The 27,392-nt window shown below is 38.9% G+C and overlaps 1 protein-coding gene across 1 annotated transcript in view; it reads right to left on the reverse strand.

The window, feature by feature from the left end:
* Dcdc1 (doublecortin domain containing 1) overlaps positions 1–27,392 on the reverse strand; it is a 372,774-nt gene that overhangs the window by 317,377 nt on the left and 28,005 nt on the right. Inside the window, 4 exon segments of the mRNA XM_060371563.1 lie at positions 5,283–5,386; positions 5,388–5,438; positions 5,441–5,454; positions 19,918–20,011. Of these exon segments, the coding sequence (XP_060227546.1) occupies positions 5,283–5,386; positions 5,388–5,438; positions 5,441–5,454; positions 19,918–20,011 (263 nt within the window).

Consider the following 27,392-nt stretch of genomic DNA (forward strand, 5'->3'; position numbering starts at 1 on the left):
ATGTGGAGCCAGGGATGGATATTTGACATTCGGTCACATAATTCTAAGAGAATTAGAGAAAAATACACATTTGAGGATTTGTCTTCTGACCTAACTGCTTTATGACAAATCAGATGAAGCGTTGCGTGAAGATGAGTGTGTCACGGGTAACTGACAGACAATAAACAGTATTTCGGTATCAGTTTGTGTCTCATTCCGTGCCCGACCCCCTCGCTGTAATAATTACCTATGCACAGACTCTAGATGGCAACATTGCACTTAGTGTATTCTCCCAAAGTCGCCCCAGCCCCAGCCGATCCCCACATACCCTCTTTATCAATGTTTTATGTGCCGTGGATCTATAGCCGCTTATTATAAGTGTAATGAAGCAGAAGTTATTGAAGCTTTTTATTGATTGCTCAGATCACAAGTTTACTGCCATACTGAATTGGCACCTTACTCGCTGAAGCAAACTGCTGACACCTTTTTTAAAAAGTGACAACTACATCTATTTCATGACCAGAAATCCATTTTCATCTCTATCAAGACAAGAATGCAATTTTCACTTCATTTAACTGATGTTAGGCCTGCTCAAAGCATGACACTTAGAAAAAAAGACACAAGTTTAAGGCTCTTAAAATACTTCAAGTAACTAGAACGCAGCTTGGTTTCAGGGGGAAATCAACAATCGCTAAAATCTGCGAACAATCTAATATGCTAAAAGTATTCCCTATCGGAACCTTAAAATAGTTCTACCCTTTCGAAACGACACCTCTCAGTTCTCAGGCACCACGATGACACATTTAAGAATTAGAAGCTGTGTTCAGAGGTTTCAAAGGACGTTAAGAAGGTTGCTCAGAAGCCACACACTTAGTTTCATATCCGAAAGGCCAACTCAAGAGAACAGCCTGCGTCATTTGCCGTACAGAATAAAGAGTAAAACAAAAGTGCATAGTCTCTTAGCTACAGTAAGACTAACAAATGATTTCCATTGACCTAAAACAAAGGATCTAAAACAGCTTTCAAACACTCTTATAAGAATAAAATATTAAGTTTTCTTCTCTTTTTGCAATAAACAAATTTTTGTCAGCACTGAAGCAATTCAAAGATATTTTGAGCTGAATAATTTCTGATAAGAATGATGTTGTTATATTTAAAATCTTCTTATGAAACATATTTAAAATGTGGGTAAAGTCATTAATTTTTAGCTTATAAAATTTTTAAATCTAAAAGACTGTGGAAATCTTAACTGGGGTAGTGCCAAAATATGATTCAATTTTTAACTGTAAAACCTACACATACTGAAATTATCTGATTATTTCCTTATTTAGTAATATTCCCATAAAGAAAAAAAACCATAATATAGTTGCAATTTAAACAGTGAAATAAGAGCTTTTAAACAGAAATTCAGTGTCTGGATTTCCAACTTTTTAAAAACGCATATAAATACACTGACAAAGTTTTCTTTGCTTAAACCGGCTTCTTAAAAAAAAAAAGAAAAAAGAAAAAGAAAACTACATACAAAAATATTTAAACCACCCAGACTAAAATCATATTGTCCTCAACTGAGTTAATATAAATATCCCATACATTCATTTTCAAGATAAAACCAGCGAAACAAAATTCTCTTCTGTATTTTCAGACATAAGAAGAAACTGCTTGTGTTTTTCAACTACTCAGGTGAAGTTTAGGCAATGCCCCAAGAGAGTAAGGAATGGTGGAGGGTCTTTTTAATTCATTTTGTCGTACATAAGCTAAAATTTAACTCAGAGTTGAACATTCTTTTCCAAAGTGCTAAAACCTTAGGGGTAGGGTTGAAAGTCCTCTAGATTTCACAGTTACAGAATAAAGGCACCCTGTGTCCCACAGCAGAGGTTTCAAGCCCAGGGTTGAGGCGTCCAGTGTGTGTGTTGTGGCGGGGGAGGTTGCAGCCATGTCTTTGCCTCCTATCTGACACTCAGGAGTGTCTGCACAAGCTCTAACAACTGAGATGGGCCGTTAACAGTTTCAAATGGTTAAAACTGAGAGTTTACGAACCCTTTCAAAAATGATATTTTTTAATAAAAGGACAGATTGCTACGGTTAATTATGTAAAACTCTCTAGGAATTTTGTTAGTTTGGGGCACAGAAAAACAAAGAAGTATCTAAATCAGGAAGACAAGCAGCTTTCAGGGATGAAGCCCCCTCCCCACCCCAAATCATGTTTGTACTTCACACTGCCGAACAGCTATTCCAAGCCCTAATTACTGTAACTGCCTGGCACACTTCCATGGACGGTTTTTTTTTTTTTTCATTTTTACAGTATTTCTGAGCAGACTGACATATTTTGTTTACTGACAGCAACTAAAGCTCCGTGTAGGATCATACATAAAGAAGATCACGTTTAAAACTCACTAATATCATTTTAAGAGGTAGTGCAGTCTTGTGTTTTGGCCTCTGTTTGGCTGTGTTAGCCATGAATGACAGCTTCCCTGCTTGAAGCACACAGAAAGCACAGCCTTGCTCATTCACTGACAGGACTGTGGCCTTTTCACACGTTCCTTCCACGGCAGTGTTTGTCCCCAAACACTGGAACGCGACACAATGGCATTCCTACTCCAACACCCCCACCAACAGCACCAGGACATAACAAGAATGCTAATGAGCTGGAGCGGGCTCTGATGAAAGTGTTAACTACATTTCATAGAAAAGCAGTTATGCCGTTTCAAAGATTACCAATTAAAAATATTCTGCTTAGCTCTCAGAATTTCCAAGATTTTTTCCACTGTTGAAAAAAAAATGCGTGTGATAAACGTGAGACTGAGTGTCTTTAAGTTGTCCTAAATATCTCATTTTAATACTCACGAAGCAGTATATATTTAAGATCACCATAAAGTAATGTGCTTAATTCAGCTGCATGCTATAATAGCCAACCTAAAGTTTAAAATGAAAAAATGAGTAGGTCCATAAATACAAACCCAGTAGCCCTGACTGTTATTTTAAAGTTATAGTGTAACAATTTATTCAAGAGAAGCTCCTGTGGGAATATAAAAATTTTAAATCCATTCTATTAGGGCAGACAACAAAACCCTATATATGATTTTCATGCCGACTGTCAGAAGTAGAATAAAAGGAAATGATGTCAATAAGTGATACAGTCCTACAATTTTATAAACTTAAGATTTGTTAACAAAATAGGAGCCATCATTCATCCACATTTCACCTGTCTAGTGATTCCTTAACATGGTTGGACAGAGAACTAAATAGAAATGCTTTCTGGAAGGTCAAATGAAGTAAGGCAGTTCAAATAAAACTCATTAATGCCAAGGGGGACCTTTACTAGGAAAGCCTACTCACAAAATAAAGATTCTGTCAGACTTACCACTTAGTCAGTGGTGACAATGTAACAAGTAGCAGGGCAGAGAGTTTTTAAAACGTTAAAGCCATGGATAAAAGACACAAAATATGTATAATTACACATGACTAAAGAAATAGGGTTGGGTTTTTTAGTTTGTTTTTTTGTTTGTTTGTTTTTTGTTTTTTTGTAAATTCTCTGTACTTTACTATAAAACTTAAGTGTAGTGAAGCCTAACACTGTTACAATGCAATAAGAGACAAAGCTGGAAGAAAAAGAACAAAGAAACTCAGTTTTTAAGAATTCTTAAACTTAACATAATATTGAAATTCTTATAGAATAGTTAACAGACAACTTGGGAAAACTAAAAAAAAATGTAAAATTTTGTTCATATTTATACTTAAGATTTAATAAAATTTATTTGTGATCATTTTGAGTAGTGCACTCTTTAAATCAAAGCAGCAGTTCTCAAGACAAATTTTTTTGACAATGTACTGAACTCTTGATTTTAATGTTTGAGGGTTTAGAGTGGCAAAAATGAGAGAGGCTGGCTGTTATTGTCCAGATGTCCTCTGTCACTTCAACCTTCATTTTCAATAAAACTTACTAAGTGCTCATCTCCGGATTTTATTTAAACAGTGCTTTCATTCATTAGAAAAAGTCCATTTGCTTTTTTAAAATAACTTTAAACCCCTCTGTAAGTGGAATCAAAACATACAACAGCAAATAAACAAATTTAATTCAGCAAGTCATTATCCATCTTATGACATCATTATATGTTGAACATTAATATTTAAATGTAAAAAAGATTAAAGACAATACAATATTTACTATGCTTTTTTTATATGTCCGCCTAGTAGAACATTAAAAGAATTTAATCAAATTGGCTATAGTAGTTATTAACCCTCTTTGATCCACTAAAATTAAATGTGAAGCAAACCAAATACACTTTCCTATAAAAGTCTGAGATATCGTTGGAAGCCCTGAGCACTTTGAGGAGCTTTCTTCTGCACACCGTGAGATGCTCTTTGCCAAGCAGACAGCCAGGAGGTGCTGTGTGAGCACGGACACTGTCACTTCATGCCCACCTCCCTCCGGTTCTTCTCTGTATGCAAAGAATAGTGAGAAGCTTGCAAAATACTCATTTTTCAGCAGCCGTGGCCAGAGATAATGAGCTGAGTTCTAAAATGGAACCTCCTCCACAATGTAAAACCTTGACCTTACTGAACACAAAGGTTGGCTTCACTTAATCCTAACAGAAGATTTTTTTTAATGTTGCAACTCCTTTTTTTTTATGATACGAATTGCACCATTCTGTTTACAATTTAAATCCTTCTTTAATTAAATCAAATGTCCTAAAACTCATTACAAAAATACGTTTTTTTTTACCCACACACATTTATTAAAAAAAAAAAAAAAAACACACACACACACACTATAGAATGAATACACAGAAACTGAAAGGCAAAATCTAGTTTAATTTAGTCTAAAATACATTGATTCAATTTTATTTGGGGTCCTGAAATATAGGTGTTAAATAAGTCTGAGGGAAGTTAAATCACAATTTGTTTCTCTTGAATCTAATTTGTTTTTAGATCCATTTCTACAATAGTGGGGTAAGTTTACACTGGGGAGAAAATTAGGGGTCTAAGACTTCAACTGGGTGGGGAGCCCTTCATTTTCTTCCTTAGTGTCACTGCCTCTGGGATACCCACACAAGGATCTGCTTCTCTACAGAGTAAACAGTAAGAAAAGATGAGACACAGGACATGCCATACCAAAAGACAGACCTAATTAGCACCATTATTGCTGGCTTCTAGATCCCAGAGCATTTTGGCTCCCTTACAGGCACTGAGCTCACAAAACATGTCATAGTTCTCTTATGACACAATGCCAACCATTGCACCTATAGAACCAAATACATCTGGGGGAAAAATACAATAAGGTAGTTTTTAAAGAGGGAAGACTCACCTGCTTGTAATAATTTTTTGCAGACTTTAGTCGTTGATCTAAGGCCCCAAGAACTCCTTGGACGTACATCTTAGTGCCCGAGGGGCTGAAACCTTCTCCCTTAAGAGACCTAAAGTGGTCCCCGCAAAGGTGTGATGGAATTTTGCAGGCATTTTTTTCAAGCAGAGGAACTCTTGGAGAGAAGAAGGGGGAAAAAAATTCCTTTGACCCAAATGAGATACACTGCCTGGAACGCAGCCTCAAGACCAGAGCTAAACTCTTAACATCTATTATTTATGTCTGACCTGGGTTAAGTCTTAGAGAGCCAATTCCTGCATTACCAGTGGCCACCATGAAGGATGTATTTATATTGTGACACCCACCCCCCCCCCCCACCGCAGCAAGTCTCATAAGCCGTGTGAGCACACCTGAATAGTTCTGAAGTGCGCCTAACTAGCTGCACGGGGTGTCACGGTGTGCGCTGATTGCCTTATCTTCTCATTTATCACAGATGAATTGGAACCAGCCTTGCCGAAACCCACTTGCATTGTCCTGAGAAAACTGTGAGACGCACGTTGTTTCTGTATACTGCTTCCTGTAGGGGAGTCTGTCTGCCCAAAATATCACATCTGGAAATTATTCGTCAAATATAATCTACATCTTTGCAAAGCCTTTTTATCCCAGGCCTGTCATCGGCGTTCGTTAAAGCAGCGCAGGAAGCAGGGTGACAAGACTGTTTAAATATGAGAGAAGAGAATGTTAAGCAAGGCTTTTCTCATACCTTTGTGCTCTCAAGTACCCAGAATATATGTGCTAGTGATGGGCATAGGGATGCTGTCCCAGCCGGAGTTTTGTAAACATACAAAGGATATTTACTTGCGTGCCTGTAATATAACATCCATGCGGACTTGATAGACATGTTTATACACTTTTTCACATGATTAGCTGGTAAAGTCTTTCTTGTGTAAAATGACATGGCAGCTAGCTAATATTTTTCTAAATTTAATTTTTGTCTGAAAAGCCAGAAATAAATAACAAAATATTGGGGTCCAGGAAAAAAAATGAATATGGATCAGTTTTTGTAACATGGTCTTTACTTAAATCTATATCCATCCCAAAGATAAACACGCAGAATAGATATAAATCCTAGCTATATTGTTTTTACACATATTTCTACTAGAAAAATGAATTAAGTAGATCACAAGCAGAGAAAGTAGGTCTGTGCCCTTGGTTATGTTATATGTTGCATATTTTATGCAGAGAGGCCCAGCATTGCAATGTGGAAACTGAATTTCAATTAAGCTCAGCTGAGCTAGAGGTTGAGTTATGCAAATGGCCTTTGCTACTGGTGTTCTGCTAAATCTTACTCTTAGCTAAGATATCATGCATTTTAGCACACTGGGTTCTCCAAATCCCTACCGAAGCACCACATGAAATTCTAGCGTGTTTGCTACTTAGGAGAGTGTTGTAGATAAAGATTTGAAGATTTCCTGCTGCTATCGGTGAAATCAAAAAGAACATATAATGCGGTGAGTGGACATCTTTGCAGAAGTTCGCATGAAATTCAGTCATCCAGTTTGAGAAACTAAGTCCTGAAATTCTTTCAAGCCCACTTTTATACACTCCCAGCAACCACTTTTCTTTATAGGTTTGAAGTAAATAGCTACCTTCCACAGGCGCGCAACCTTGCATGTCCTATAAAAAATTAAGAGTGAACTATAACTCCTGCTTCAAAAATAAAGTGGGGGAGACAAGTTAGTCAATGCTGGTGAGAGTTTTGCACAACTAAACGCAGTTTAGAACCACCCACGTGTTTAGTTTGCTGACACAAATCCATAAATATGTTTGAGCTTTATCTATACAGCTTTAGTTGTATCATCACTCAATCCAGTACATGTCTTGAACATCAAAATGCACTACTTATACTTAGCCTGAGCGTTAATATTTTTAAAGTTAAATAAATTAGAAAGCAGGTAATAACTTAGAATTTTTTGTTGTTTTATTTTGTTGTGTTTTTTGTTTGTTTGTTTGTTTTTATACCCTAGAGTTAAACTCAACTTTAAACCTGAGAAAATTTTACGGGTTTGTCAGTCTTAGTCATCCATATTGAACACAAAATAATTTTCAGACTCAACAGATTATAAAAGAGCACTTGCTAGATTTTTCTAGCACAAAATGACTGTTTTCAGAGTTTGTAATCTCCATAACGATTTAAGAAAAAATGTACAACTTTGAGAGAAAAAATTAGACTTCAATGTATACCAAAGTGCCAGAACTGATACTGAGTAGAAGCTTGCTCCCATGTGCCACGTGATTTATGTAATTAGGAAAACTATGGAAACCAGAAACAGTAAAGCAAAGAAAGCGGTATTCACAGGCAGGTTGTCTAAGGAACTTCAGATTCTGCTCTGAACTTGCTGAATAATCTGTTCAGTATTCCAGCTTGTCCCTGCTGGAAGCAGGTCCTCATTATTGCCAGGAGAGCACTAATAAAGGTTAGCCTCTGAACTGGGGATTAGAAGCCTATTTCTTTTGGGGACGCTTCAAACTAGTAACTTTGATGATCTTGAAAAGGGAGACAAAGCGCAATCCAAGAACAAACAGTGTTTCCACTAAGCAGGAAGGTACAGAAAACAGAAGAAAATGATAGTCTAAATACTCGGGAAGGAAGTGTAAAGCAGCCTGTCTGCTGTGTTGAATATAAAATGTATTCAACACAACTAAGAATGCTCGGCTACAGAGGGAGAGATGGGCCAGACGAAGATGTGGTTTTGAAATGTAAAGGAATAATCGATTTGTTGAAAGTCACTTTGGGTTTTCAGCACAGACCATGGGTTTTAACGTGGGGGTGGCTGACTTCTTACTCTATTTTAATATTCATAGAAGATCCTGTTTGTTTAGCTGATTGATTGGCTTCAGTTTGCTGCTGTTGTTGCTGCTGCTGCAAGGCAAGGCAAGCTCTCACTCTGCAGCTCTGATTTGCCTTCAGTTCACAGGGTACACCAGGACGGCCACAAACTTATGGTGACTCCGCTGCCCTGCTTCCTGCCTGCTGGGACTACAGCTACAGGCCACTACATCTGGCTTCATGAGAGTTCTTAGCCAACGGTTTCCTCCACCTGTGTGAAACTGCATCCTGTTCCGGAAATAGGTGCAAGAAATGAGGCAAATTAGTTAGAAAGGTCAAGCAATATCCTTTAGCCTTGCAAAGGACTATAACTTGCATGCTGATAGAATAAGCTCGGAATTTTATTTCCTGTGGCCTTCCAAAACCATGTACCTTCTTCAAAGGGCTGCCCAGAAATATTGCCTCACTCCAGAAGGCTATCTGTGGATGGTTAATGTTGGCGTGCCAAGCTACATATATGCATTCCTTCATGTGTAGAAGGCCTTCTACCAATTTATTTGCTTGATGGAGACAAGAATGTTCCCTTTCATGGTTTATATTAAGCAAGCACTCAACCCTATGCATTGAAGAACATTACAAATCCAGCATTCCTTAACTTATCCATATGGATACATCAGTCACCAGCTGAGATCATTTCTACCCTATGGAAAAAAAATTAGAATGATAGTTGCTTTGAACACATTTTTCTTAAATCACAGATTCTGTGTTTCAGATAAATTGAATTAATCAAGCAATTTTGGTGGGTTTACATTTCAGTGGGAGGATATGTAACCAGGAAAGAAGAAGTTCTGTCCAGAAACTGTGGGGAAACTTCTATATACATGGTGGCGGCAAGCTAAGATTTTAAGATGTTCGCCTCCTTTTCCCAGACTGCATATTCAAGTAGATTGAAAGTTAATCTAGTAATCTCGAAAAGTAAGATCAAGAATGGTGGGTAGTAATAGAATATGTGATTCAAGTGAATGATGCCATTGGAAAGAAATCTTGGGTACCAAGAGTGAAACAAATTCCCTTACCTCCTGTTTGCGCATCATAGTGCCTGTAGGATTTCTTCCACAATTTTTATGCCAATCAATACATTCTTATTCATTAAGGATCAGCTCCCATGTTATTTATTTAGTAATAATCATCTCTTCCTTGATGCTTTCTATGGTATTTTCATGCTTCTGTTTGTATTAGTCATATCTTCTCTCTTCCCATTTCCTTCCGCCACTAAATCTCAAACCCTTTGGAGTTTGAGCGACCAGTGTTTTGTTTTGATAACTTTATCTTTACTTGTCAAGTAATAACTGCATAAACTTATGGTTAAGATATGATATACAAATTGCAGAATAAAAAACCGTGATGATTATTCTATTAGGTCATGATGTCTCCTTGCTTGGTAGAAGGATTGCTTCAGGTGTGCTGTGGAAGGTCACTTGTGGATGAGTGGTAGAGCATGAGTTCAGGCACACTGAATCACTAAGAACCTATAACTTCCTACAACCTGTTGGAAACTTGACAGGTAAGCATGACCATAAGCAAATTTCTCAAAGAGTATTTAGGTCGTGCACAATTATTTTAATTTGCCTCATAATAATGGAGAAAATCAACATTATTTTCAATAGCATGACATTTGGCAACAAAACACTAACAAGCCGAAAGGTGAGGTGTTGGTATGTTTTAAAGTTCCTCGAGAACCCTCATGAAGTTTATTCTGCATACTTCTCCAGGGAAAAGCACAAACTGACGTTTAAATAACAGGGCAGCAATACAGGACTAAGCACAAGAAACTCTTTGAACGAGGAAAGGCAGCTCCCTCTATGGTGTCTAAACACACTGAGTTCAAATGCTAATACAAAAGAAAGGCCCCAGCCTTCAGGAGGATCTCACTTTATACTCACCTTTGTCACTGTTATAAAGCTTGAATGGTCTTGAATACACCAAAGAGGGGTTGAGTACATGACAAGGAGGCAAAATTATCTATGCATATGAGTACACAGACAAGACCTATGCCTGGAGAATATATATCCCTCTCCTAAAATAACATTTTAAACCAGTAGAAGCTCTTTAAATCATACCATGAAAGGATTTTTAAGTTACTTTATTTTGAAAAAGCTTAGGAAGTAACCAAAGACTTTAATGCCCTGCTTCCAATTTTAAATTAAAATCCATGCCAATTAAATATACACAATTATAATTCACAAAATATGTTCTAATTTTCCCATGTGTCAGAGTGCATGTGTCTACCAAAGCAAAGTACTACCCAGAGCACAGCTACCTGTAAAGAAAGCTCTTTATGCTTTGTGGTACAAACTGAGAGCCTCAAAACTGCTTCCAGGAGTAAGATGTTGATTAGAAAGTTTAAAACATTTGAAAAGTTCCCACTAATTCAGATGGAATTTTTTTTTTTTAATGAACCTGAACTGTCTAGAAGAGACCCTTTGAACAAACAAACTGAGCCCTTGAGAGATGCCTGACTTCTACCGCCTCCCAGATCAGGAGGTGCTTCCTCAGAGAATCTGTTCTAGTGTCAAGGGACATGCAAGTGTGCGTGTGTGTGTGGTGTGCATGTGTGTTCATGTAGTGTGTGTGTGTATGTGCACCTATGTGGTGTGAGTGTGTGTGTTCTTTCCTTGGATTTTGATAACTCCTGGTCTCATACCAACCATCAGGCACTGCTCAAAGGATTATGTTCTGGAAAGACTGAATGATGCCGGCGCTGCCGTCTCCTGTGTTTGGCTTGTATCAGTGTACTCCTACTCAAACAGCTGCTGTGTACTTTTGTTTATGTGCTGTATGTCACATCTCGTTGTCCCCATGGTGCTTATGAGAAAGAGTATAGTAGTCATCTTAAGTACCAGCGCCTACCCAAATCTGAAATTTTTTCCCCACTGAACGAAATGACAAGCAAGCCGTTGTTATAGTTAAAGCCATCTTTCACAGCTGTTTTAGTTTTCAGTGATCCCATTAAACTGACGGCACGGCACGTTGCCTGTGGGGGCTGCAACGGCAGAATACTTCTGTAGGAGACGTGGATTGGTATGATAGGATCAAACAAAATAGGCTGTGCTGGAGGAGAGCGTTTCTTGGCTCTACCTGAGTCCCATCTGATTTAGACGTTATGCCCTTTATGGGACACCTGGTTATTTTAATTGTTGATACGTGGATGAGAGTTACTCCATTGGGGCTTTGGAAGTATAGCATCTTAGGAAGTCCCCTCTGACTTGGAAATGCAGCCTGAGTCATGCCTTTTTCTTCAACTGAACGAAGTAGCTGTGCATTAAATATGCTGGCACATCTTCTGCTTGAGCAAGTGGACCGAAATGGTGTGAATTGTTAATGCCTTGCTGCATTGGTTCACGGCTTGTGACTGATCATTTGTAACTATATCTACTCCTTGTTCCATGAAATCAAGTATGGAGTAATGGGTTCATCAGATTTTGGGGTTAAATTGAGAGTGAAGAGGTACTGTGTGTGGAAATAAGAGTTGCCATGTTCAGGGCTGGCCTCGTAACAGCATGGAATCTAAAGGCGATATTCAAAACCACTCCACTCATCACACGCTTACTGACTCTCAATAGGGCCCATTTGCAGGGGACATTTGGTAGCTTTCCAATACGCTTTATGCCTCTTTCTGCTTCCACCACCATGCACATCTTTTTTTTCATACACCCCCAGTAGCACATTGGTAGCCCAGGTCAGCACACACAATTCATTTATTTAAATGACTTGATTTATACAAATAGAAATAAGCCAGGATTCTGTTGTCTGAATCTTGCCTTTCCCCTCAGCAAAAATAATTGTGTGTGTCGCTGAAAATGCAGGTCTTTCTGTGAACTCGATTTCTTAGGCATCTAAAAGATTTGAGTTTTAGTATTGATGTAGAATAATTGAGTTGGTATGTACAAAGCTGAAGATTACTTTTAGAAATGTTGAGAATTAATTATATATGTCAACTCTTATTATTGGTGATTTATACCAATACATAAAACTGAATATATATGGCACGCTTTTAGCAAATTTAAAAGCTCTGTATAAAATTTTAAAGGATTTTGTAAATTTTAAAAAGTATACTATATGAGACTCAATAAATTAATTTACTAAAACCTTGGAGTAATAACCACTCAAGGCGTCATTTACAGTTGCTTGCTCTAATAATTGGCACTTTGTGATTTTATATAATTTGTTATTTATATTTCTTTCCCCAAGTTTAACTCCAATCTTGTTAAAAGAAGCTAGAGATAGATATATAGATAGATAGATACATAGATAGATACATAGATACATAGATAGATTAATGGGAAAAAGCAGGAGTTAAACTTAGACCCAATAATAAAAGACATAATCTGACTTGGACAGAAAATTAAGTACACAGGGTAATTACATACATAGTTAATATTCAAAGACAGGCAAATCATAAGATGTCTCAGAGTTCTACTGTTCCATCAGCAGTGTTAGCACAAATCCCAAGACTGTAATCTTTTTCAGTTTTCTTTTAAGTATAAAACATGATAGTAATGACAGCTAGAAGAATTCAGAGAGCTGTAAGAGTCACTTCATGTCAACAAAGGAGTTTTGTCCCCATAAAATGAAATGTTACCACTTACATTTAAACACTTTCCTTGGCATATAACTTATACATGTTAGAGGATATTTTAAATCTGACAAACTGGAGAAGACTGAACAGATTCAGTGGTTACCATGGAGGACACCCTTTTGAAACTTCCTACTAAATGTTTGGTTCACAAAAACAGAATCTTTTATAACAAACATTTTACATACTTTGTTGGCTTTTTCCCCCCCTCTCCTAAAAACTCACTAAAGAACAAAATCTTTTCTTAGTCCTGGTCTTTAAAAAGAGAGCTCTATAGAGAGATTGTTCTCCAATAGATAGTAACAATTAGGCTATTTTTCCCATTGCAAGTTACAGTTATTACAATGTGCTCCCAACGAGCTTTAAGAAGCCAGGAGGAACCATCAGAATCAGATTGGCAGTTTTAGCACTCAAGTTGGAAGGCTAAGAAGGAAGGTGTGTGATAACTTAAACTCAGATGAGATGAGGGAAGAGCACAGACCTAGTTTGACATGAAACACTGTTCATCCCAACAAAAGCTAGGAGTGTCAATCACATCTTTATGAAGACGTAAGTCTAAGTTTTAAAGACATCACAGGGCTTTTCTGATAGAAACTGGAGTCTACAAGTACATTTGACCGCTTTGTGGAGCTTCACAGCTCACAGCTGTCTCATATTTAAAAGAAAATGGTGATGGTCCAACGACTCCCCAACAGGACTTCTGACGATATTCTCAACCATGTCTGTAAATCAATAGTGGACAATGTACGCTAGGAATTACTAGCTTACTCAATTTTTTTTTTCATCTAAGTAGTGTGAGCAGCCTAACTCTGATGCCTGGAAGACATTGAAGACATTTCTAAGGATCCCTACAGCCAAAGCAAAGTCACAGTGAGGACAGTTTGGGGTCACAGACCTTCCTGAGTTCTATTTCCAAGTCCAGAGTGGCTCTTGACAGACTGCCTTAGTTAATGCCAGTGCTTGCCCTAGACACACACACAGATGGGTGATTACTGCCAACGCTGGTATCCCTCTTCAGAAAGAGACACAACCTTTTCATCTTAAAAGTAAAAATAAACAAGAAAACTACTTAAAGACCCAAGAAAAGTAAATGCTTAATCATAAAAATGCTTATCCAAAGCACTTGTCTTTTCCTGGACCTGTGAGCCTGTTTTTAGTACAGTCACACTGGACTGTAAAATACCATGCACTATGGTTTTGATTTAAGCCAAAATGATGAATGACTGTGGATGCTGAACATTTTCTCTGTGCTTATTGCCAAGTGTGTATCTTCTCTGTGAAAATGTGTATTCAGGTCCTTTCCCTATTTTTCTAATTAAGTTGTCTTTTTTTTATTATTGAGCAGAAGACTTTTTCATATATTCTCAATATTAAACACTTATTAGATGTGATTCGAAAATATTTAATTCCATTAGGTAGATTGTCTTTTCATTTTATGGATAATATCCTTTAATTCACAGAAATGTTTCAGTTCAATGAAGTCAAATTTGTGAGTTTTTCTGTTATTGCTCATGCTTTGGGCTTAATGCCTAGGAATTTATTACCAAGTTCAAGATCATGAAGATTTGGTCCTATGTTGGCGTCTAAGAGTTTCATGGGCAGATTTTAGATGTTCTTGTTTATATTGGGATGATTTTTATAGATAAGAAATGAGAGTTGTCTTCAGTCTTTGTATATGGAGTCCTGGTTGGCCTGGCACCATGACTAAATAGAACTCTTCCCTGAGGAGTGTCGACAAGCTTGTTATAAGTCAAGCGACCACAGATTATAGATGTGCTAGACTATTTCTAGACTCTAAATTCAATTCTAGTTTTTTTGTTTTTTGGTTTTTGTTTTTTTTTCCTATGCCTATTCTCACACTGGTACTGTTGGGGGATGGTTTTGTGCACTGTGTATTCAAATGCTGATTTCTGTACCAAGAGATCTGGTTGCAGCCCAGATGCTGGCATTGTCATTTTTATGTTGTGTAAAAATTGTTCTCCATCTTCTGAATGGTTAATAAAGAGGTGAATGACCTCAGGGGCAGGAGAGTTAGGGCTGAGCTTCTCATGGAGTGGGGGGGGGGCAGGTAGAGGCCTGAGAGGTCACTATGAGGGAGTCTCCATGAGAACACGGATGGAGAAGGGCAGCCAGGGAAAGATTAAGAGGCCACGTAACTAGGAATTATGCCAGTCAGCATAGGCGGGTTAGAACAGATGAGTATCTGCCCAGCTTTAGTGCTTAAAGCTTATTAATAAATATAATAGGACTCTGTGTCAGTATTTGGAAAGTAGAGTAGGCATAAAAAATAATAAATTTACACAGTGTTACAATAATGGTTAGGCCCCAAAACACATCTGGTTTAAGGAAGTTTATTTGCGAGAGGGACAGGGAAAAGGAGTTAGGGGGCAGATGATTGGACATGTAGACAGGCAGACAGAGGGGACAAATCCATGAGGCCAGAGAAGGACAGAGAGAGAAAACATGGGGCAGAGGGAGAACAGAGAGACAGAGGTTGAGAAAAAGAGACTAAAAGAGATCAAGAGAAAGAGAGAAAGAGACTAAGAGTGCTGGGAATGCTGGTGGGGTCCTTTTATCCCGCACACACCTGGCGAGCACACACCTGGTGATCACCTGGCGGTGGCAGCAGGTGATGATGTAAGAGGTTGCTAGGACCTTAGAGGCAGGCTAGTGGAACCACCTATGAACTAACATACAGCACCGTAGTCTTAATTACTGTATTACAGTTAAGACACTAAAAAATTTGAAAGTGAATCCAGTCTCCAAAGTTTGTAAGGTAAAGGGCACACTTCTCCACGACTACCCCAACATAAGACAACCATCTTCAAGAATACTCTTGTACTCGCCTGTGACTAGCTGCTACAAACTTGAGGAATGTCTCACAAACTTAGGAAAGTGTTATGCTTGTGGGACCAAGTTGGTCAGGAGGCCTAGAAATAACGCAAGTGATTCTGAGTGGCAAATGACAACAAAATGAAAGACAGACTTACGGAGACGGGGATGGCGGTATGCACAGATGGTATTCTAATGGGTAGGAGCTACGTGTTCTGTGTATTTACTTGCTCGCTTCCTTTTCAATATCAGTTGTAAGCTAGCAGCTTATGGTGTGCGTCTTTGAATATATAGTTCATAGTTCTATTTTTTCCTGAAAGGAGGAGAGTTTGATTTTAAATTTTAAAATAAACAAAAATTATGTAGAATTTGAGCTTGATGGGTCACAGCAACTAAGTGTAGCTGGGATTGTTTCCAATAGTCTTTGCTTGCAAAAAAAAAAAAATGGCAGGCTGGGGCTGGATCTAGCTTTGGTATTCCCAGGTGTGCAGAGGATGGTTTGACCTCCTAGCTCCTCAAGGTTGCTTTACTGTGTGGGCTGCTGATGCCTGCTCTTTAATCGTGCATTGAACTTCATCTAAAACTTGAAACAAGTCTGTGGATAACATAATCATTTCAGGTATTGGATAGTGGAAAATGGTCTCTGCTGGCACCTTAAAAGTGTGACGGCAGGCAATTTCTACTCACACTGCAGAGATGGCCCATCCTTAAATTGTGGGCACCAGTTCTATGACTTGCTAGGCAACCTAGATCTGCTGGCTGGCGTTCTAAATTATTATTGTGTTATTTTTGTTGTTACTGATGCTATTTAGACTCATTACCTGGCCCCGGTTGGCCTGGAACTCTATGTAGACCAGGCCGGCCTCAAACTCACAGAGATCCACCTGCCTCTGCCTCCCTAGTGCTGGGATTTAAAGTTTTAAGTTGAATCATGAGAGAAAAAAACAAAGTGAGAAAAGAACTGGTGTTACATTCTTGCAGCTGGTCTTCAAGCTTTTAAAATAAGTTACAGCAATCCAAGTTGATTCCAAATTATTTTCTTATTCAACCTGTCATAGTTTTAAATCACATAAACCCAAACAAGTGGTAGATTTATTCTAAAAAGAACATTCTATCTTCCTCGGGTAAGAAGAGGAAACTACAGAAAGAAATCATAACATATCTAGAAATCAGATTTGGTGAAGAGCCAATCTGGAAGTAAAGCGGACTGAAGGTAATCTTCACGGTTATGACGAGAACAGTGTATGCATGAGAGCAAATAGAAAGAAAACTCTTCAGCTGAAAGAGAAGAGAGAACTCCTTAGATCAAAGTCAGAATCTAATTCAAATGGAAGTATGTGGCAGATAAAGAACAGGCACACTCATGGGTCTGTGACAACAATTAAAAAAAAAATAGAGGTCATGGGAGAAGGCTGGGGTGGGGTGGGGGTACTTTGTAATTACATTTTAATCTTAGAAAATCTTTAAAAAATTAAAAAGGAAAGACAAACAGATCCTGAGAGGAGATACAGCCAAGCTGAACTTCTCTTACATAGAACGGGGAAGGAAAAAAAAAAAACTGTTATAAAAGTGGAAAGCACCAGCCAACAAAAGCTAGCAGAGGACACGAGGTAAGGCCTTGGAAAATAGCCCGAGTCTCTGCAGAGGAGGTTGAACAAACACCATGTACTGTGAGGTGCTGTTCATGTAAGTGTTTAGAGTAAGTGATTAGGGCTCCCTTACAAGAACAGGACACGAAATAAGTAGAGATGAAGAATGACGTAAGTTACACAACAAAACGCGTTGCACAAACTCTGCTCCTAAGACGAAGGGAAGACAAAGGCCAGATCATGCTACAGAGAACCAGGCAGAAACAGAGCAAGGATTATCGACCTCAAGGAAGTGAAAATGAGCAAGACTGACTTGAACAAAGCCTACCATTGACAAGCTTGGAAAATATTCTTTTTGTATCTCTCACTATGAGAGACACTGCAAGGAAAATAACTCATGGCCTAGCACCTGCCCAGTGACATTCCCCTGGAGAAAACTGTTACTCCCTTTTCCAGCAGACATGATTACTTATTGGTTGGTGGTAAGACCTCATTGCCACATGCCCCTTTCAGTGCTGGCAACCCATCCTACATCTGTATAATTAAAATCTCCCCTGGCTCAGAAACCTAACCACAAAAAAAGAAAAAGAAAATTGTAAATCTTGTGAGACCTTTAAAAGTTTCACTAGATGTGACGATATAAAAGCAGTTAAATGTCATAACAAATGTGTATCACAGGAGGAACGTTGAAAAGCCTACATAATTCCAAGATAGAAGTAGGATGCAGGAAAATCATTATCTTACCGTGTGCTTTTACTCATTCATACTACTGCGCTGCTTATCTGTGCTTTTGAGAGAAACCTGGAGAGATCTTAAACATTAGACCATATTAGCTTACATTCTGATCTGATACAAAGGCAACAACAACAAAAGCCACAGCAAATCAAGAGTACTTGTATTTATTCATTTAAACTAGAAGTTATCTTTAACATAATATTTGACCATTCCTAAATCAAGATCTGGAAGACAATGAAAAGGAAAGTCAGGGACTCCATTCAGCTACTGTACCACATCACAGTGATAAACAAATTTTAGAACCTTAGATTAGGGGACAAGAGTGGTACAGGCTGGAAGTGCTTCCAGCAGGATTTACCTCTTTAAGTGTCGTAACTCTAGTGAACATGTGATGCTTCTGAGTGTCAGTAGCCGCATAAGCTGATTTCTGCTGACCTAAGCTTTTATAAGTGTGCAAAACCACAGGGTGAGGCACGAATTAAAATGCAATAATAGCACACTTCTGGGACCCATGAAGCTGAGGCATGCACTTGAACAACCCTGGCACCCATGAGGAAGCAGTCTCGGTCACTCCTTCACTATTTGGGTCAGTAAATCTCCTTTTCCTTTTGAGACCATGTCCAGAACAGTGGTCGAGCTTGTGCCCCTCCTACCTCAGCCTGCCCTGCCCGAGTGCCTGAGAAGCAGTTTTGTTACACTACTCATGAAAAGAAAATAAATTCAACTTTCTAAATATAAAACTTTCCTGTTAACCAAGTTCCCGGTTGTTCAGTTCCAGCAGCCCACTCAAGGCTGGTGTTTAAAATTCCAGGAGAGCTAGAAATAACTTCATGGTAGAAAAGAGCTTAAGAAAACATGCTGTTTGTGCTTTCTTAAGTCAAGCTCAGGAACAACTATAAACATTACTGATTATGGGGAAATGTGAGGCAGGGAATAGGAGCATAGAAAATCAATTTTAATAAAGCTCCTACCATCCCCAGGAAGGGCACAAAGAAGGTTTCCCAGAGCTACAGATGATAGATAGTTGAAAACTTTATCTGTTTCTAGGTAATACACTGGTATTCATTGAAATACAGAAATCTCAGTTGGAAATTCTGAATAACAAAAAAATAAAAATTGCTTTCTAAATACATATACTCACATAAATCATTCAGAAAGTTGTTTGTGAAGAATAAAATGACTCAGCTATCATTAGATAAGCATTAATTAAGGAATGAAGAATCAAGGAAATGCCTGCTTTTATGTAGTTTGAGTGGAAAAAGGAGAAAATCTGGGAAGTATCCATTGTGGCCACCTTTCCAGACTATAGCCGTAAGGGTGTACCCTTACAGCTCAAATTGTGTTACCTAAATCTATAAATCTTCATCAGGCATGAAGTAAAGTTAGATGAATAGACATTACTTTCTATTTCAGTAGCACTTCTGCACATGTAATTGTAGAATCTGTACTGTTTTTGTTTGCGGGGAGAGCATCTTCACAAACAGCATGTTAACGTCTTGCATCCCTGACCATGACACACAATGGAAGTGTTTAAAAGCACATCATATAATTTCTGAATACCTCAGTAGACTGTCCTTCCTCGTTCCTCTCTCCCTCCACCCCCTCCCTCTCTTCTCCCTTGCTCTAGAGATTAAACCCACACCCCTGTACGTGCTAGGCAAACACTATGCCACACTCCAAGCCCCGAAAAGGTCTCTTAGGTATTGGATGCCATAGAAATCGGTAGTTAAATTACACAGATATGTCAATGATTGCTTATTTACTTATGGCTCGCTAGATTCAAAGTACTCAGCTTTAAAAACAACTCAAACTTGAGGCAAAAGAAAATTCTTATAACCCTGGTGTCCCTTGAAAGTTATTTACAGGAGCACTCGGTGCCCCTGTGTGTAAGAATACAGTGTTTATCCATGCTACAATTAAATTCTTGATTTTTTCTATAAAATGCTTGAAATGAAAAGTATATAAATTTCCTTCAAGACCATATCACAGGAGTTACAAAATATTTGCCACTTACCTTTTGAGATGTCTTCAATTTCTCTACCATTCATGTGGTGAATACACCTGGCTGGCAAATCTAGATTCCTTTTCACTGTGCAGGCATGTAAAACCTATATAGAATAAAAGAACCTATCACAGTAAGCTCTGGTTAGACCAGAAATATAGTTAAATTATTTTTATACTGTTAATTTAGTTATACTGCAAAACAAAATTTGCCGATTTAAAAATAATTTTAACATATGAAATTGAAACAGAATTAAATAGATTATTTTTTTTTAAATGCACATAAGTATTTTAGGAAAGAATGACGAAAGGGAAGAAGGAAAAAGGAGAAAGAGAGGGAGAAATGGAAGGAGAAAAATAGGGAGGCAGGATGGAAAAGAAAAGGTGAGAAGAGGGAGAAACATGAGATTAGGAACACGCTGTGGGTAGCAGCCTCCTTAGCTACTAGCTGGTAGACAGCAGAACATTAGGGCTCCAAAGAATGGTCACATTATTCTTGATACCTTCTACCCTCATCATTTATTCAACAATGAAAAAAAAAAGCTACTTTTCTTAGCTTTTACATTCTTTGTAGACTCTTATTTAAACTCACCACCTTCCTTCACTGGAGTCCCTCTTTCTTGTTCACTTTTGTCACAAAAGTCTAGCTCTGGGTGGGTCTTGCTGTCCTTTTCATGTGCACACCAAGAAGCCTGGTGCTACTGGAGAATGTCACACAACTAAACATACCAGCAAGATTACAGTCCCCAGCATTCTCCTTGGTCCCCAAGAACTGCCCAGTCACTCCAGCTTCATTTCTCTGTTGGTATCTCTCTCACTATGCACAGTTTATGTTTCCGACTGTCACCCATCTGTTGTCTCTGAGCTTCCCTTTCTCCACCCTCTTCTACAAGGCTGTGTGAACTACACAGAGAAAATTGAGGCTTCATCATGCTGCTGAAGCTACAGGCCTACCTATCTAGCAAGTGTACTTTCAACTATGCTTGCTCTTGGCATTTTAAGCACTATAAATTATCCACCATTCTCTCTTAAGTATTTGCAACTGCTCTTTTCTCATTGGTGTTCCTGATTGTTGCCCTAACTGTCTGCTAATTAAATTCCTCCCATGTCCCCATGTCCCTGGGGCTATTATGCCCCATTTACTGAAGTGTTGCATTTCCTTTTCTCTCACTCACTCTCAAACCATTCTTCTTGCTTTCATTTTACCAAATACAGCTTTCTCAAAGATGAGGATAAGGATGCCTCTCAACTCTCACTTGAATCCTGAGCATCACTTGATTGCTCTCTCTTTCTTAAGCACTATTTTCCTCCCCATTTGAATTGAGACATTTAATCTACTAACTTTTCTTTTGTTTCTTTCTATAGGTGTATGACTCGTCTTCATGACAGTTTCTCAAGATAAACCCCAGGCCTCTTTCTTGCCAGCTCTACCTTTTCTCCTAAGGCATTCTTAAGCTAGGGTCCTGAAATCCCATCTTCCATTTATATACTGACAACTCCCAAATGGATATTCCAAGTGGCTATGGAATATCTACTCAATATTGCTGTATGTGAAATAGGCTCCAGGGTAAACATATCCAATATTGAAAACTATTCTTTCTTCTTTGACACTAGGACTCTAGGATTCCATGTTGTAGGGAAAGAAAACCGTCTACCCAGAGATGCAAGCCAGAAGCCTAAAAGCTATGCTCACAGTCCATGCCACCTTGTTGTTCCTCATGCTACATAGCCATGCCATTACAAGGCTTGCCATTTCTCATCTTCTAAGGACCAAACAAGTCCAAATAGTCCTTTTCATGTTAACTCTTATACCCTTGTGCTGTTGCTAGAACGATAGTTAACTACAAGTTGCCTGCATCTACTTTGACCTATTAAATTAATTTTCTAACAAACAGTAAAGCCACCCATTCAAAATCATAAACCTGGTCACCTCTAATACGCTCCTAACTCAAATCCTTTAGATGACTCCTCAGGGCTTTCAGGTGACAAGGAAGAGAAAGTCTGCAAGCTTCCCACAAAGTCACACTCTGCCACAACTCTCTGTTATCTAAATAGGAGCGATCAGGCGTGGGGGCTTGTTTGCCAACTGCTGGAGCTTGATCTAATGAACTTCTTAATCCCTTGATGGGCTCAGAAGTGGGGTTTGGCAGGAAGAAGCACATCCCTGAGAGCATGTGCTTGAGCCTCGTCTCACTCAAGTCCCTTCATGTGTTTACTTCTTTCAGTCTCCCTTTTCCAGTAGGAAATACACACAGCCCTTCTAACGCACTGACAACGCCCTTGTGGATACACTCATCTTGTGACTATCTTCCAAACTTACCTAGTCAGCATTTCTCCTGCCACGCGTTCCCAGCAGCATGGTGTTCCGCCCGACTGAGGGACAAGAAATAACAGCAGACTATGATCCAAAGCAACCATTTCTCCAATTAGGTTGCTTATGTCAGGTCTTGCATCTCAGTGACAGAGCTTAGCTAACACATTCGCTAATCTTCCTGTTCCCAAAATGCATGTTACTAACTCTGCTGCCAAGCCTTTCTTTCCATATGCTGTGTTTTCTGATGGGGTGCCTCCACCATCACTCTGTTTTTTCTTATCTCAGAAGCTTTTTCTGTACCAGCAGTCCACATTTAATAGTTATTTTTAGAAATGTCTTTGTCCGTCTCCACACTAAAAGCACGAGAACAGCAATGTGGTTAATTTTGCTCATCAAGTACCATATCTTGGGTACCTGGTAGTCATTAGTAGTCATAAAAATGTTCTGGGTAAAGGAATGAATGCAGTTTAGCATACATTATACCTAATTGAACTCATTTTATCCTTAATCCTACATTTTTAAAAAGATGATGATAAATACTGTTTATAAAGTTTCTGACCAATTTTATAAAATTATACTATAATTAAAGGATAATTCCAGAAGAATTTTTTTTCAAATAAAACTAATTCTTTTCTTACTTCCCGTGTCTATCCTGTTTGACCTTTTGAATGAGGACAGAGAACAGGACAAGAGCCTTCCACAGAGGGCCTCTGAAAGACTCTACCCAATAGGGTATCAAAGCAGATGCTGAGACTCATAGCCAAACTTTGAGCAGAGGGCAGGGAATCTTATGGAAGAAGGAGGAGATAGAAAGACCTGGAGGGGACAGGAGCTCCACAAGGAGACCAACATGCCAAAAATCTGGGTCGGGGGTGGGGAGGTCCTACAGAGACTGATGAATCAAGGACTGTGCATGGAGAGGACATAGACTCCCTGCTCAGATGTAGCCTATGGGCAGCTCAGTCTTCATGTGGGTACCCTAGTAAGGGGAGTAGGGGCTGTCTGTCATGAATTCGGTTGCCTGCTCTTTGATCACATCCCTCTGGCAAGGTAGCCTTGCTAGGACAAAGAGAAAGAGGATTCAGGCAGTCCTGATGAGACCTGATAGGGCCGGGTCAGATAGTAAGGGAGGAGAACCTCCCTTATCAGTGAAATAGGGAAGAGACATGCAGTAGGGGAAAGAGGGAGGGAGGGTGGAACCAGGAGAAGATGAGGGAGGGGGCTACAGCCAGGATACAAAGTGAATATTGTAATTAATAATAACAATAATAAAACTCATTCTTTTTAATTGCCAGGGCACAGGCCTTATATACTATTTTTAGGAAATAAAGTAAGAGTGTATCTTCACATTTACAGCAACACTGTTGGTTTCCTGCTCAGTATCCATTCTCTGACACATCGTGACTATACAGCACAAGGTTTCTTTAGGGATCCACTCTTCCCCCTTTTGACTCACTCTGATGCCAGGAAGGCTGCAATTATCTTCACTGGTCAGCACGACCATGGTGTAGTGCCATGCCCACTAATGGCGAATGTTAGGGGATGGGTACACAGTCCAGTTAGGGCCAATAAGACGTGAGAAGGGACCTGTAGAAAGGATTCTTCATCTGTAAGAGGAAGGTAGGTGTCCTGACACACTTGCACCACGCTGCTCAGCAGTCATTTTTTTTCCCCAAAATTGGAAAACCTCGGGTCCAGAGAAGCAGGCCAGAATCCCATCACACATGTACAGAGTAGTCCTGCTTCTGGGTTTCTTAGATTCTTTTTTTGCTTGTGTCTGTTTGAATAAGAATTCTGTGCTATTTGACACGAAAGTCACACAATGGTCAGAAAACAAACTGAAGAGTGGATGTTTCTCAGATGATGAAAATTGATATAGCTGACTTAGTTCATATTTGTTCAGCAAATAAATTAAAACAGCCTTACTCTGTAAATCTATGAAGCATACCATTTAATTATTTAATTAGGAACCCAGGGAAGAATTTAGAATAAATTTAGCAGACAGAAAGCTGTGAAGATAAATGGATAATTATGAAATTAGTTCCTTGAATTACTAAAAATGTTTCACCTTTTGCAATTAGTTGTACATGCTCAGCAGAAAAGAACTCCAATTCATCATGAATCGTTGGAAGAATCTGTTTCTACAGAATTTTTGTGCTAACTGAAAGACTGTCAATATATTAGAAATTAAATAAAAAATTAAATGCATACAGTTGCTTCATTCTCTGCTTAGGCTAATGCTTACAAGTTAGAGTCAGACTTAATGACAGCCAGGGCTAAACAGGGAAACCCTGTCTTAAAACCAAAATCAAAAACAAACCAAACCAAACCATAACAAAACAAAACAACAACAACAACAACAACAAAACCCACTTAAATCCTGGGGGCACATTTGCTCAACTGTTCTTCATCTTGTTCTCCTAAAGGCAGGTGATAGACAACAGCATCTGGTTCCTTGCTCTCACTAGTAAAGAAATGATTAGTAATAGTAATGACTATGATTTGTAAGAACAGCTATTTTCATCAAATTGTGTTCAGTGGTGTTATATTTTATACTAAAATACAAATGAGAAGTAGATAATGGAGAGATTTTTCTAATGAGCCTATCAATACATGCTCCTTGCTTACTTTATTCTTTTAATTTTTATTTATTTATTTATTTTATTCGGGCATGGTGGTGCACCCCTTTATTCCCAGCACTCAAGAGGCAGAGGCAAATGGATCTTTGAGTTCAAGGACAGCCTGGTCTACATAGTGAGTTCCAGGACAGCCATGGCTAAACAGAGAAATCCTGTCTCATCAAGACCAAAACCAAACCAAAACAAAGACAACAAAAACAAAAACCCTCAGTTTTTAAAATTTTGTGTGTATGTGTGTTTTGCCTTCATGTGTGTCTGCACAAATGTGTGTGCCTCGTGCCCATGAGGACAAGAAAAGGATATTGGAACCTCTGGATTTAGTGTTACAGACAGTTGTGATCTGCTATGTTGGTCCTCTGGAAGAGCAGCCAGGGCTCTTAACCATTGGGCCAACTTCTTCTTATTTGATACAGTCTTTTGATGATTAGATATCCCAGATAAGAAATCTAATCATATTGTTATTCTTATAATCTGCTGTATTGACCTTAATTGGCATGTATATATTTTAAATGTTCATTTTGAGGTGAGCCAAAACATATATACACTTGTGTTAGTACCACCATAATTAAGATGTATTTACTTGACTGTTGTGGTGGTATAAATAGGTATGGCCCCCATAGACTGATATGTTTGAGTGCTTGGCCCATGGCTGTTGGCTCTATTAGGAGGTATAGCCATGTCAGAGTAGGTGTGGCCTTGTCACTGTAGGGGTTGGTTTTGAGGTCTCATATGCTCAAGCTATGCCCAGTATGGTACTCAGTTTCCTTCAGCTGCCTGTGAATCAAGATGTAGAACTCTCAACTCCTCCAGCACTGTGTCTGTCTGCATGCTGCCATGTTTCCCACCATGATGACAATGGACTAAACCTCTGAGAGAGTTGCCATGGTCGTGGTGTCTCTTCACAGCATTAAAACCCAAACTATGACAACCAGGCAACATTCCTTATGCTCCTGTCCAATACTCACTCAGTATGTGACCATAGGCCACAATTCTGTCATTGGAAAACAATTTTACCTCTCTCTCTCTGCAGCTTGAGAACATAATATTTTTAACCATCAACCTTAATTTCCATAATTTTTTCCTTTATATTTATGAAAAGCATTCCTTGCTGAGAATACAGCAAAATTTATCCATTTATCAGCTGATAGACTGCCTACGGGTTATTTTTAGTTTGGGGTAATCATGAACACAATTACTAAATACTTTCATTAGTAGCCACTATGTTGACATACATTGTTTTTCTTGATAAATGTCTAGAAGTGGGGTTGTAAGATTTTATGGCAAATTTGGCTAACTTCATATGAAATGGCTCAACTATTTTGCAAAGTTGCTACATCTTTTCTTATCATCAGCTGAGGGTAAGAACTGTCAATCTCCATGTTTTCACCAACATTTAGTACTGTCAGTTTTTAAAACCTTAAGCCACTCTAGTATGTGTGCAGGGGCATGTCATCATGGATTCAATTTATATATCCTTGATGATTTTTACAATTTTTTTTCACACATTACACCCCAACTGGAGTTTCACTTCCCTAATCTCCTCCCAGTCTCTCCCTAACCAACCCTCCTCTCTCCATAATCCACTTCTGTATTTCCCTCAGAAACGGGCAGACCTCCCAGAGATTATCAACCAAACATGGCATATCAGGTTGCAATAAGACTAAGCACCCCCACCCCATATTGGAAAATTCAACCCAGTAGGAAAAGAGGGCCCCAAGAACAGGCCAAAGAATCAGAGACAGCCTCTGCTCCCACTGTTAGGAGTCCCACAGAAGACTAAGTTACACAACTGTAACAAATACGCAGCAGGCATAGGTCAGCCCCAGGCAGCCGTTCTGATTGTCAATTCAGTCTCTGTGAGCCTCTGTGGTCCCAGGTTAGTTGGTTCTATGGTTGTTCTTTGTGGTGTCCTTGACCCCTTTGGCTCCTACAATCTTCTCTCCCCCTCTTCAACAGGACTCCCCCAGCTTGGCCTACCATTTGGCTGTGGGTCTCTACATCTGTTTTCATCAGTTGATAAACAGTGTCTCTGATGACAACTGGCTAGGCACCAATCTATGAGTATAGCAAAATATCACTAGGGATCATTTCGTTGACTTTTTTTTTTTAATGATTAATGATACAGAACGTCTTTGTCAGGTGTTTTTGAATGATCTTTGTGGTTTCAGTAAAATGTCTTGACCAAATCTTTTGACCTTATAATTGTGTCCTGGTCAGTGTTCTATTGATAGGAAGAAACGCCATGATCACAGCAACTCTTATAAATAAACAACTCTTGTTAATTGAGGCTGGGTGACAGGTTCAGAGGTTCAGTCGGTGGGGAATCACTGAATCACCGCGGGGAGCATGGCAGCGTTCAGGCAGACATGGTGCTGGGGAAGCAGCTCAGAGGTCTCCATCTGGATTGGCAGTCAGCAGGAAGAGGGAGACACTGGGACTGAGACCCAAAGCTCACCCTCAGTGACGCATTTCCTCCAGTAAGGCCACACCTACTCCAATAAGACCATACTTCCTAATCCCTCCCTAGTAAAGTGC

This window comes from Meriones unguiculatus, chromosome 18 (genome assembly GCF_030254825.1).
Source record: "Meriones unguiculatus strain TT.TT164.6M chromosome 18, Bangor_MerUng_6.1, whole genome shotgun sequence".
Classification (NCBI taxonomy): domain Eukaryota; kingdom Metazoa; phylum Chordata; class Mammalia; order Rodentia; family Muridae; genus Meriones; species Meriones unguiculatus.